Raw genomic sequence first — 13,087 nt, 5'->3', positions numbered from 1 at the left:
TGTACATACAGTATTACAGTGTGGCATCACAGTCTAAACTAATTTATCTCCGGTGCTGAGCTGTGTCGGAAAGATGAGGTGGTGCAGTCAAAAGGCAGAGTACCTCCGACATTCAATCCTGGAACATGTTGGTTGATCCTAAAAGTAGTTGCAGGGGAATCACACACCTTGCTGGCTCTGACACTGTTTTTAAGCCAGACATGGTGCGCTAGGGGTTTCAGGCTTTCCCTGAAGATAGTTTGAAAATTAAAATCTGTGCACATCACAATGTGTGTATTGCTAAAACTAGGTTGCAGAATCGTGCTAGCCAAATAAACACATGGCCTAAGCCAGAGTCCAAAATAAGTTATATGCTTGCCAAGACACACAGTAGTCCTTTTATATCACATATTCCTCAGTTCTAAGCTGAACCTACATTCTATTTAAGGTTTGACTGAAAAGAATGCAGTTCTTGGTGGTTGGCTTCACGTTGTGGCATCTCTTTTCCTACATTACGCACTGTCAGTATTTCTGAGTTGGGTTCAAGAAAGTAGAGTTCTGATATTGTATTTTCAGTACACCAGTGTAGTTTTAGTGCTGTAGCTTCCTATAGAAGTGATGGATTAAAAAAGCTCTTGGGTTTCTTAAGTCCTGCTCTCTTGAAAAGGAGAACATACAATGGAGTACGTGTCCAGGAGAACTTACTATACCCCTCTTTTCCTGAGCCCTTTCCTTTGAAGACCTGTTCTTTAGTATTTTTTTATTTTGAGAATTGTGTACCTGAATACTAAACTGTTTTTCACTTTATATACAAAAAATGTCTGTCAGTGTAGTACCTGAACACCTAATGCAAGTATGCTTCTCTTTCTTTTCCCTGCAGATGGACAGAGGAATGCATGTGGCCTCAAGGGGTACTGGTGAAACACAATAAGAATGTATACAAAGCTGTTGGTTATTACAATGTGGCTGTGCCTTCGGACGTATCCCACTTCAGATTTCATGTAAGCATGTTTCTAATCAAAATAAATGCTATGGGTGTTGTGGTTTGTTGGCTGGGCAGGTAACGTTTTTATGACTGGTGCTAATGCTGTGCTGTAAAGTGTCACTTGGAACAGGCTGTTTGAGCCTGTAACATCAGTTGACATCGTTTGTATTTATAGAAAAAATTGCCCAGATGTGTGTTTTCTTGAAGCTTGCCTGCATGATACTGTCATGTGCAGAGTCAATGTTACATTATAAACAGACAGGGAAGAAGGCCAGTTCACTTTGAATTGCTTGTTTGCGTTTATTCACGGTTTCTTTTCATTTTATTTTCTAATATACATTCAATTTTCCTTTTTTTTTGTTGTTGTTGCTCAGCAGTTATTGTAGAAATCTGAATAGCCAACACAGGTTTTGCGAGTTTTCTACTTTATCAAGACTTGAAAAAGTAATGAAAAATCAATTCATAACACTGTGTATCTCATTTTGTTACAGTATTGAAATTAGTTACAATTTATTTTGACAAATCCAGTCAGTATTTAAATGATTATCTGATTATCTTCAGTTGTTTATAAACGGGGCTACTGGTATGTGATTTTGCGGCCTCTGCATTTTCTGTATCCTCATGGATTGGCTGCACTTGCTACACAAGTTAAGCTATCTTCTGCACAAATTGTAGATTTTAACAAAATTAATTTTCTAGCTCAAATGGACTGAAAGTTAATAAATACTTTACCAAACGTGTTGCTGCACAGTGACAAGCATTTTGTCTCGCAGAGCAGGACACCTTCCAGTTGCTTATTGTTGAATTTGTGTTAAACTAATATTAATGAGGTGAAACCTTGGTCCATACAGTGTTCACGTGTGAGAATGACAAACTAGTGATGAAATAATGCTTCGAAATGCGATGCATTATGCCACGTAATTTGCATTTCCTTGCCACATAATTTAGTCAACCATGCCACATAATGTGGTTCTCCCCTGCTGCATAATTCCACTGGCGCTGGTTACAAATCATTATATGTTGTATTATTTTTATGTATTTTATTAAAACTATTTTGAACATGAGTCGCATATAGGGACTCGTACTGTAGATCAATTCAAAGAATCCCTCACTGTTCATATTTAAAAACATGTTTCGAATATGTCAAAATAAATGACTAATTATAGATTTTACTAAACCAGATAGGCTTCCAAAAAGCAAAGCGTACAGTATCCATTCCCCCTAGAGCCGATTCCACACCCAAACTAGGGGCTTCTATGGCATTCCTAGGGAACATTGCCATAGATATTTGTAAAGCAGCAACATGGTCTACACCACACACTTTCACAAAACACTATTGTGTAGATGTGCAGGCAAAGCAACAAGCTAGTGTGGGCCAGGCTGTATTAAAAACACTTTTTCAAACCACTGCAACAGATACTGGTAGCCACCGCTAAGGAGGTAACTGCTGTACAGTCTATGCACAAGTATACAATCTACAGCTCATAAGCCTCGAACGGAAAATGCTACTTACCAGTATGCATCTGTTCTTGGCATGTAGAGCTGTAGATTCGTATACACCAACCCCCCTCCCCAGATACTGCTATCTGTTCAGTGTTATCATACTTAGACACATTACACATGGTCATCTTTTCTATTTCTTACTAACTCCATCCTAACCCTCCATGGCTAGACTGGCTAATCTGGAGATTGAGTCGATGCCCATACGCACTATCGTCTGAGGAAGATTCACCTACCTCGTGACTACAAAAGACTTTGTCCAAGACAAAAAGTGCAAACATCTGAGCCCAACACCAGATGGCGATCTATGCACAAGTATACGACTAGAAAAGATGACCTTGTGTAATGTGTCTAAGTATGATAATACTGGAACAGATAGCGGTATCTGGGGAGGGGGGTTGGTGTATACGAATCTACAGCTCTACATGCCAAAAACAGATGCATACTGGTAAGTAGCATTTTCCTTATGCATGAGGAGAGAAATAGGAGGGATAGAAATAGAGAACTCATTTTAAGATAAAAGGAAGTATTTTGGATTAATTCCTTCAATACCATTAAAGAAGCTTTAAATACTTAATCATGAACTGCACTATTTTTGGACTAATGCTCATAGCAAATTAAAATTCGTTGGTCTTGCCTTTATGAAAGACCAAATAGATTAGTCAAAAGTTACTGCTACCAGTGTGCTAGTAACTATGTTACCACAAAAATAAGTATGTGTTAAAAGCAAAGTGTATTCATATATTACAAAATAAAGAGGTCAGGTATTTAATTCTGAAATTATAAATAATTTTTTAATAATTTAAACAAGTCTCCTTCATAACATGAAAGTGAATATGCGACTTACAAATCGGGACCGAAGGATTACAGAATTACCAAAATGGTGGAGAATTCCTTTGGGGGAACACACAAAGTGAGTTTGAGCTTGAGTCGCATATAAATTTCAGCCCACAATACAACTGAGATTGATCTGTAATAAGAACATATTGAAGAAAATAGTGAAGCGAAAAACTTGCATAATGATATGTAATTCCTGAACAGATCATAACTGATATTAACCAGAAAGTTTATTTACTTAAACCATAACACATTGTGCCCCACCAGATACAAACTTCTTATGGTCTTTGAAATTGCACCTACTTGTAAGCGGCAGTACAAGGGATATTTTTACATCAAGTGATTGTAAAATTGAGCAGGAATGCAAGTGATGAATAATTAAGTATTTGAAATTTAACGTTAATGCAATTAAACTTTGAGATTAAAACACGATTACTGGGAGATTTCTTAGAATCTATAATTTGAAAATTCATTCATGTACCATAATGCCAAATACGTTTCCAAATAAGAATAGTAAGAGTCTTTTGACTCAAACTAAAGTATGAGACTCTATGCATGCATCACACACTATAGATTTTAGAAAATATATCTCAATAATACAGTGCATAATGATTTAAAGCTGATAATGATTGTTAAAATTCTAACTTTGGGGCGACGTACCCTGGGATTGATCTTCCCCATACCCTCTGCGGACCCTTAACAGAAATCGTTATATATGTACATTCCACTGACCAATTCGTTCCATGTCATGTGATAGCCTGCCATCCTATGACCATATCCTTGGTACGATTACTAGAATCTGGTACAGTCTGCATGTTTACGTTATGTACCCTGCATGTTTTGCAGGTATTGCAATTTTTTTAAATGTCAGTATTCCGGCTTCATCTACTTTCCTTACAGGTACTTGTGGGGCTATGGTCCAGACCTCATTGGAATAACCAAATAAAATTTGTTATTAAAAAGAAAAATGCTAACTTCTACTGGATTTGTCAAAATAGTAAATTTCAATAATGTAAAAAGAATTTGACAAATATTTTCTATTATGATTTGATTAATTTTTTTCTGGCCTCGAAAATGCAAGAAGAGGCTAGCAAAACACGTGGTAGCTAGATCTATTACTACTGAGATTACGGAGTCCTTAAAAAAAATAATTAAAAAAAAAAATTAAATATGTACTTGACCATTAAAAGAAGCGATTGGATTTGTAAATTGACATTAAAATAGAGATGAATGTTATTTGTGGTACTTTGATACAGATGCTACCAAAACATCTCTTAAATCTGTGTAACCTAGAAACTACCAGTGTTGAGCCTATAATAAAGATTATTGTCAGAGCATTTACCTGGTAATTAAGCTGTTAGTAAGCTACTTGGGTCAGTATTGCATGAACAGACCAAAAAACTAATCTGCAGCATCAATATAACCTGAGAGCTATCCGTGGACCTCTTTAACATTTGTGTAATTGAAGATGCACTTGTGCCTCTGGTGCATTGCGTCCTTGGAAGAAGTTGTAAGTTTGTAGAATAAGTATATTTCAAACTAGCTGTTAACCTATGCCTTCCATATAACCTGAAACTAGCCTGTCAGCCTATAACACCTTTGACTATTATGAGCTTGCTGGACCATTGTAATAGAATTAGCCTCATTTGTTTGAGCAGTCAATGCAATTGTAAAGTGTGTGAACTGAGAAAGGGGTCTAAGCTTGTAGCATCTTTTACGTGGCAGTCTGCCACCTATCTCTGAACTCTGATCTAGCTATGTATCGATCAGATCTGTTACATGCGAGTCCCTCTCGAAATGCTGCATTCCACAGCTCTACTTTGTTGGCAGCCTGTACGTTTTTGAACTACCAAATGACTCTGACTTATCAAGCTATCACTGGGCCATCTGATAAAACGGATCATTTTTTAATTTTTGTTTTTTGCAAGAATATGAATAATAATAATGAAAAACAAAGCATGCCGCCATCTGGACATTGTAGTAAAAATGTTTAGTTGAAAAAATGATTAATAAGTAAATTTAAGACCAGTGTAAGTTCCTAGCAAGCAAATGTACTTGGAGCAGGTATAAATGCACTTTCTAGTTTTAATTCACTTCCCGAGAAAATATGATTTTCATCGTCACCAGGACACAGTACTATTGGCTTTGAATTGCAGTAATCTGAATACCTAATTTAAACTCTTACGGATGACTAAAATAATTAAAAGCAAAATATGAAAAAAGAGAAGTAAAAATGAAGCAAAGTATTCATCCACCAGACATGGCACTGAAGAGCACTTCTTTTTAGGCTGTTTTGCGCATGTGATCAGGCACAATGCCTTCACTCACAGCGGAAAAGAGCCAGTTGCGAAATTGGGCTGACCCAGTGCCCAAAGCTTTATACTATGATTGGCAGAAGCATATGAATGACAGTGGAACAAAGCAATGAATAAAGAGAGGTGACCCTTGACGCATGTGTTTTTATTTATGATTTCTTTTATTTTATTACATGAGGATTGCAAAACAACCTAAGTGGACTCGAGCCCATACTTAAAAACTGCAATCTGCTACATGAACAAAAATGTAGAACTATGTGTAGGCATGTAAGCCTACATTTGAAAAACCTTTGACAGCTTGCTAGTAAAGATGGCTCAGTCTTTGGTTTAAAGGCTTACTCAGATAAAAGGCAGATTGTTTATCAGGCGAAGGCATTATCCTGATACGGAAATTATATACACAGTATGATTCCCTAAAGCGAAAAGCCATCTCTGGCGTGCATTTGCTCTTGTAAAAAAAAAAATATATATATATATATATATATATATATATATCATCAAAAGTGCCTCTGAACACGAAGACGCTACTCCGCTGGTGCAGGTAACAACCCCATTTTTATTTCTGAAACTGCCAATGGTGATTTCGGAAATAGACACTGCCATGGATGCCTGGGGGCTCACTGGAGGGCTGAAAATGTAATTAATGGCAAGAATTGAGGCACAGTAACGGACCCTAATGGAGGGGGGAGAATACAACTACAGCACCCAGCATGCCTCACTGGAGAGATCATGCAATGGAGGGGGTACAAAGAACCTGCTGTGGTTGCGCCGTGAGGTGCTGCCAAACTGCCCCATGAGGAAGAAGCGGAGGCTTCGAAACGCGTCGGGGATTGTAATTTTTAAAACCGGACACCATTGGCAGTTTCAGAAATAAAAATGGGGTTGTTACCTGCACCACCGGAGTAGCGTCTTCGTGTTCAGAGGCACTTTTGATGAGATATATATATATATATATATATATATATATATATATATATATCCGGCTCGCTTTTCCGTCACGCCCCTTCACTCGCGGTCGGGTGCTTTCTCTGCGGCGACGGACACCGCACTCAGTCCAGGCTCCGGGTACAAAAGCACCAGCACTCACGGGAACAGTGTCCAATTATACTTTATTGGACCAGCTTACAGCAAAACGCGTTTCAGCTATCGCCTTCGTCAATTGCTAGAGGCAACAACTTTTCAGTGGACATAAATACTCCATTTGCATAGACAACAACATAGGACTTGCTTCAGTCCACATTGGCGGCCATTACTGAACATGCAAACACAGTTCTCTGTTGCAATACAATTCTGCCCTGAATGGGCCTTTCAAAACATCACACCCTGGATGGGTCTTTGTTCGGTCATATGTTGAAAAAACAATTTCAATCAAAATAATAATAAAAATACAGCATAATCAAGATCCATACATAGATACCTTAAGCTACAGGTGGATAGCCAACTCCTCCCCACTGTTCAGACCAAGTGGCATTTTGGTCTGTACATCAATGATATACCTGGATTCGAGTTTCCTTAGTTGTAACTGTCTGTCACCCCCTCTAACATTTAGTGGCACATGATCCAGGCAGAAAAAACTCAACAGATCCCTATTGCTCTGGTGGAGGGATTCAAAGTGTCTCGCCACTGGATATGACACATCCTTATTGTGAATAGCCCTCATATGTTCCAAAATGCGTACTTTGGTTGGGTGAATGGTGCTCCCTATGTAATATAAACCACAGGGGCAAACCAGGCAGTAAACTGTGAAACTGGTATTACAATTCATCAGTTTGTTGATCTTTCTGGGAGACTTGAGACCTGGGACTTTATAGTGTGTTGTTTTCTTGCTGTTTTTACAAGCCCTGCATTTTAAGCACGGATAAAAACCAGTTATCCTCCCAAATGGTGGTGTTGTCCTCTCTTTGTTGCAATGGCTTTGTACTAGGTCATCACGTAACGTTCTAGCTCTTCTAAATGTCAATGGTGGTGCCTTTGGTATATCTTTTCCTAAAACTGAATCCGTTTTTAGGATGTACCAATTCTTTCTTAGTATGTTTCTGATGACCTGAGCATCCTCAGAATAATCTATAATTATCCTGAATTTATTGTCAATCTTACTTGCTGGTCTGGTAATGTGATCCTCACTTTCAATCAAATCAAGTCTAGACTTTGTTTCTGCTTTTCTGACAGCCTCATTAAGGATGTCCTGATGATAACCCCTTTGCTTGAACCTATTCATGCTTTCTCTCGCTGCTACTTGATAGTCACTATCTAGGGAGCAATTCCGCTTAATCCTGAGGAGTTCCCCATAGGATATGCTGCTTATAGTCTTCTCAAAATGGCAACTCCGGGCATGCAATACAGAATTCCCTGCGGTCGGCTTTCTGTGCAAACGAGTGCACAGTCTACCTTCCATAGGGAACACCACTAAGTCCAAGTAGTTCACACATTTGTTACTGATATCCCCTGTGAACCTAAGGTTAAGGTCATTGTTGTTAAGTACTTCAACATAATCATTTGCCATTTGTTCAGTTCCATTAAAAACGATGAACAAATCATCAATGTATCTTGTCCAACAAATGACTCTTTGAGTCCAACTTGCATTGGTCTCCGCCCAGGCCACCTGCTCCTCCCACCAGCCCACGAACAAGTTCGCGTAGCTGGGGGCGAAGCAGGTCCCCATCGCGGTACCGCGTATTTGTTTAAACAAGACATCCTGAAACAGAAAAATGTTATTGTGCAGGCAGAATCTCACAAACTCAATTATCATTACATTATGTTCTGCCAAATTAATTGGCCGATCATTCAGAAAGTGTTGAATCGCCTGCATTCCTTGATCATGATTGATACTAGTGTATAGACTGGATATGTCGAGAGTCATCATTACAAAGTCATTCTCCCAGTGTACATTTTCTACTCGTTTCAAAAAATCCTTGGTATCCTTGATGTAGGAGGTGAGTTTGGTGACTGGTTCAGACAAAAAGAAATCCACATACTGGGACATGTGCTCAGTTAAACTTCCCAAAGAGGAAACAATTGGGCGTCCGGGGGGGTTAACAGGGTCTTTATGTAGCTTTGGTAGGTGGTAAAATGTTGGAATTTTAGGATATCTGCACTCCAAAAAGCCATATTCTTCTTTAGATAACATCCCCTTATGGTACCACCTATTCAGAAGATTCCTGTGAGATGTTGCACTGCTTTCAAATTCTTTGCGTGTTATCCTCTTATAACTAGTTGTATCATTAAGTTGGTTCAGTGCTTCTTTCTGATAATAGTCAAAAGTCATCAAGACAACATTCCCCCCCTTATCGGACGGTTTACAGATGATTGATTTATCATTTTGTAAATCCTTGATTGCCTGTTTTTGTTTTACAGTAATATTGCCCCTCCTTCTGTTATTCATATTGCTTCCTCTTAATTTAATCAAATCCTGTGTCACTGCCTCAGTGAATATATCTATGGAGTCAGCTGGCATCATCGGCACAAATTTGGACGCTGGTTTGAATGGGCTACCTGGATTGATTTGAATAATCTCCGATTGATCCACACCTTTCTTTGCGATCAGTTGTCTGGGGTCGCCCTCATGTTGCAAATCTTCCATGACTGCCAACGTTTCTAGATCACCAGCTGTAAGATTTTCCATTTCACTGATTGATGTTATTTCTTTCTCTTTTGTAGATTTTTTGCCCTGAAAATATTTTGCGAGTTTCATTTTCCGCGCAAATCTGAACAGATCGATTTTGGTTTGCGTGTATTCAGATCTCCTTGAGGGGCAGAAACTTAATCCATATTGTAAAACTTTTGATTCCGCCTCCGTTAATACTCTTGGTGTTAAATTTACCACTGTAAGAGACTCTAATGTTACCGTCTCGCCCCTCTCCTGCTCCGGGTGATCCGAGGCGATGCGGTGCTGCTGCTTACTCCAGCCGCCCCTCCTTGTTCTACGTCTACTTTTTTCCTTTGTGGCATTGGTTTGCCTCTTCCACCTCGGCTCCATGTTTCCCGGATAATGCGAAATTCCTCGTGAAAAGGTGTCGCCACTGCTTCTTCAGCACGTCTTACTTCTCTCTCATCACTACTCAATTCAGCATCAGTGACTTCTGATTCTGATGTATCACGTTGCTCAATTGTTGTTTTGCCTCTGCGACTGAGTAATTGTCTTCTCGGTAAATCATATCTTTTGGCGAAGGTCAAGACGCGCCCTTGTTCATAATCTCGCTCGTCGCGTTCAAACTTGCTTTGTTTCCTTTGCCTAATTTTGAGTTCATAAGTTGTTAAGCGTTTTTTCATGCCCTCCTTGAACTCCTCCATTTTACTTTTGTCGCACTGTTTTTCAATCTCCCCTTCCAATGTTATGATCTCCTGTAGCGTGGTGTCTCTGTCGCTCCAGGCGAACTTGATCAGTATCAGTAACATGCCCTTCGAGGAGGCAGCTGTGTGCTCTGCCCATTCCTCCAGCAATTTGGGGTTCGGGTTTTCATAGGCAGGAATAGTGTAGATTCTGAGACCACGAGGGACTCTTTCCACATCGATAGTGCTGCAGCAAGGTGGCCTCCCACCATTTCCGTATTTCGCGTTCATGGAGTCTTTCTAAACGCGCAAACTGTTCCTTTAAGGGATCGGACCCTCGGGTCCCATTTCGTCCGCCGTCACCATCGCTCCCACCTGAGCGAGTATCTGTTCTCTTTTTGAATATTTCATTGGCCACTTCGCGTCGCGCCTCTACATTAAACATGGCTCTTCTTTAAATTCGAAAATTATCTGCTGTGTGTTCCCTCGACCTGCCGTAGTTCAATACATCGCTATAATAATTGAATGTCAATTTCCTACCCGCTCCGGAGATCCTTCCGCCCAGTGTGAGTCCAAACGCGAAGAGATTCACGTCTTCCTCTGCTCGGCTACAGTAGCGGGCTCTCCATGCGGTGAAACAATGTTGCAAATTCACTGCGGCGGTGAAGAGGAATTTCAATCCGGCTCGCTTTTCCGTCACGCCCCTTCACTCGCGGTCGGGTGCTTTCTCTGCGGCGACGGACACCGCACTCAGTCCAGGCTCCGGGTACAAAAGCACCAGCACTCACGGGAACAGTGTCCAATTATACTTTATTGGACCAGCTTACAGCAAAACGCGTTTCAGCTATCGCCTTCGTCAATTGCTAGAGGCAACAACTTTTCAGTGGACATAAATACTCCATTTGCATAGACAACAACATAGGACTTGCTTCAGTCCACATTGGCGGCCATTATATATATATACCACAAATTCCCAGGAATTACTGATTTGTGATGTCCATGTTTTTGTGCAGTTGCGACTTATAGTTATACAGGTGTCAGTGTGTTTAAGCCGGTCAGGTATTCGAAAAAGAATACCCTATAGGTTTAAACTCAGACTTTTTCTGCTCTAACGGTATGTTGACAGCTGAAAATGCTTTTGTCAATCAGGTGTTTATGTTTTTGACTCGTCTGCTGAGTCGAAATGTTAGGTCCAACAACAAAGCATACCTTACCTGACCCCTTTGAGGATTCCCACCCACTCCATTGCTGTAACTAATCTCTTCTGGCCATATACCTCTGAAATTTTCTTTGCATTCCATGTTGGCTGTATGTAAGTTTTAGGAACAGCCATATCACTGAGTCGATATCGCAACAACAACAAAAATGTACTTTGAGGATGTTGGCCACATCAGGAAGGCTTGGTAATCCTTATTGTTGTATGTTAGCAGAAAGGGACTTAACCTCTGAATGTTCTATTTGGGCTTCCACATGCAGCACATAGTATATTGCATAGTTCCAGAATACACAATTTGAATGTCCTTCATCTTTCAAGTTTGGCAGGGTTATCCCCTGCATTGTGGTCCCTTGCAACATTAGCTCAGCTGTTACAAGGCAATGATGCATAAAACATAGATGTGCATCTGTAAACGTAACTACCATCTCTATATTTTGTATGGTTTGCTGCAATTCAGGTAGTGCTGACAAGAATAGGGACCTGCTTTGTTGAGGGAGTAGCTTGAAACATTGTCTTAGTACCTGTCCCTTTATTTTCAGAGGCCTCTGAATAAATAAGTTAATTTGTTTTTATTTCCCTTGTCTTATTTAAGCGGCAAAACAGAGATCACCAGTCTTAACTCCAGGCAAAGGGACAAATCAGCACAAAAGGAAGGCAAATTTGTGTAATCTGGGGATCCTTCCTAAGGACCAACAGCCCTCATAAACTCACCAATCTCTCAACCATCAGTCACCCCGAATTAAGCCCTCCCAGTTTGGGAATAACTCTGTTCAGAACAGCTTCTAAGCCCCTCCTAGTATAGATAATAATCCTCTGTTCAGAACAGCTTATCTAGCTCTCTTCCCTGATACAGTTCCTTCTGCAGTCCCAGTTGCTCCCGAGTCATCTCCTTTTCTATTTTCTGTGCAATAGCCTCCTGTCTTGTGTCCTGCTGAATGTGAAATCTGCATTGCCTACTCCAGAGCTAGCTGCTCTGGTGTTATTAAATGCCGCATCACTCAGCAGCTTGGTTGTCTCCGCTCCCTTAAAATTTTAAGTTGTTGGCAAGATTTTCAAGCTACCTGACCACTTTTTATGAAAATAAATCTTTGGGGCTTAAAATACATAGGTTTGTGTCTCCCCTGTTTTTCTGTAATGACCGGGAGCATGTGTAGCTATAGATCACATAGTATACACCATTTCAAGGTAACTTGTGATCCTTCCCAGAAGCCCACAATGCACCAGGACAGAGACTCTACCTCAGATTGTGTGTTTTTCAGGCATCTCGTTCAGATGTACTTTCCGAGATCTGGGGCAGTCAAGCTTCAATCAACAGTCATTCGAATCCAGTCGATGTATTGAGTTCGGTTAGGACTGGAAGGTTCTCCAGTATTAGGGTGTCTTTCTTAGATTCACATGCCTGAATCATTCCCCATCATACGAGTGGGAATCCCACGGTATATAAAAAAGCAATAATTATGCACATAACCAAAAAAAACCTTGGTAACATAAAACCAGGAAGTAAAGTAGTCCTAAGCTACAAGAAAAAAAACGTGCACACTTATGACTATCATAGTCATTATGTATAGTCCAAACTGCAGCCAATCAGGCGACAGCACCCACCAGAATGTTCTCCCCAGAGGCTCAGGCTCTCAGATTTTCTACTGCACGTCTTGTGAAGGGAGTCTCCCTGAGCTCTGCTCAGTACTTCACTATTTTTTCTGGGTTTTTTCTTCTCTTCAGAATGTCATCTTCTAAAAGATCTCTTTAGACCTTGTGAATCTTGTGGGAAGCTCCGGCTGTTTTCAGAAGACCCCCACAAGAAGTGCATTTACTGCCTTTATCCAGATCATGAGGTGAAAGATTGTAAAATTTGCCGGACCTTCCCTCAGAAGACCCTCAGAGATAGAGAAGGGCGCCTACTTCTGTGGCTACAGAAGATTAAAGACCAGGATAACCCCTTATCTGAGGTGGGAAGTGTGGCCTCTTGTTCCTCTATATCCTCTA

At 40.2% G+C, this 13,087-nt stretch overlaps 1 protein-coding gene across 10 annotated transcripts in view; it reads left to right on the top strand.

Annotated features, from left to right (window-relative positions):
• Positions 1-13,087, top strand: part of TMEM39B (transmembrane protein 39B) — a 253,297-nt gene that overhangs the window by 210,953 nt on the left and 29,257 nt on the right. For all 10 annotated transcript variants that reach the window (XM_085648446.1, XM_085648451.1, XM_085648449.1 and 7 more), the window contains one exon: positions 860-980. In XM_085648446.1, the coding sequence (XP_085504572.1) occupies positions 860-980 (121 nt within the window). The remainder of the gene's footprint in view (positions 1-859; positions 981-13,087) is intronic.

The sequence above is a fragment of the Triturus cristatus genome, chromosome 3_2 (genome assembly GCF_964204655.1).
Source record: "Triturus cristatus chromosome 3_2, aTriCri1.1, whole genome shotgun sequence".
In the NCBI taxonomy this organism is placed as follows: domain Eukaryota; kingdom Metazoa; phylum Chordata; class Amphibia; order Caudata; family Salamandridae; genus Triturus; species Triturus cristatus.
The sequence above is the reverse complement of the archived record's forward strand: the minus strand, read 5'-3'. Positions and strand labels throughout refer to the sequence as shown.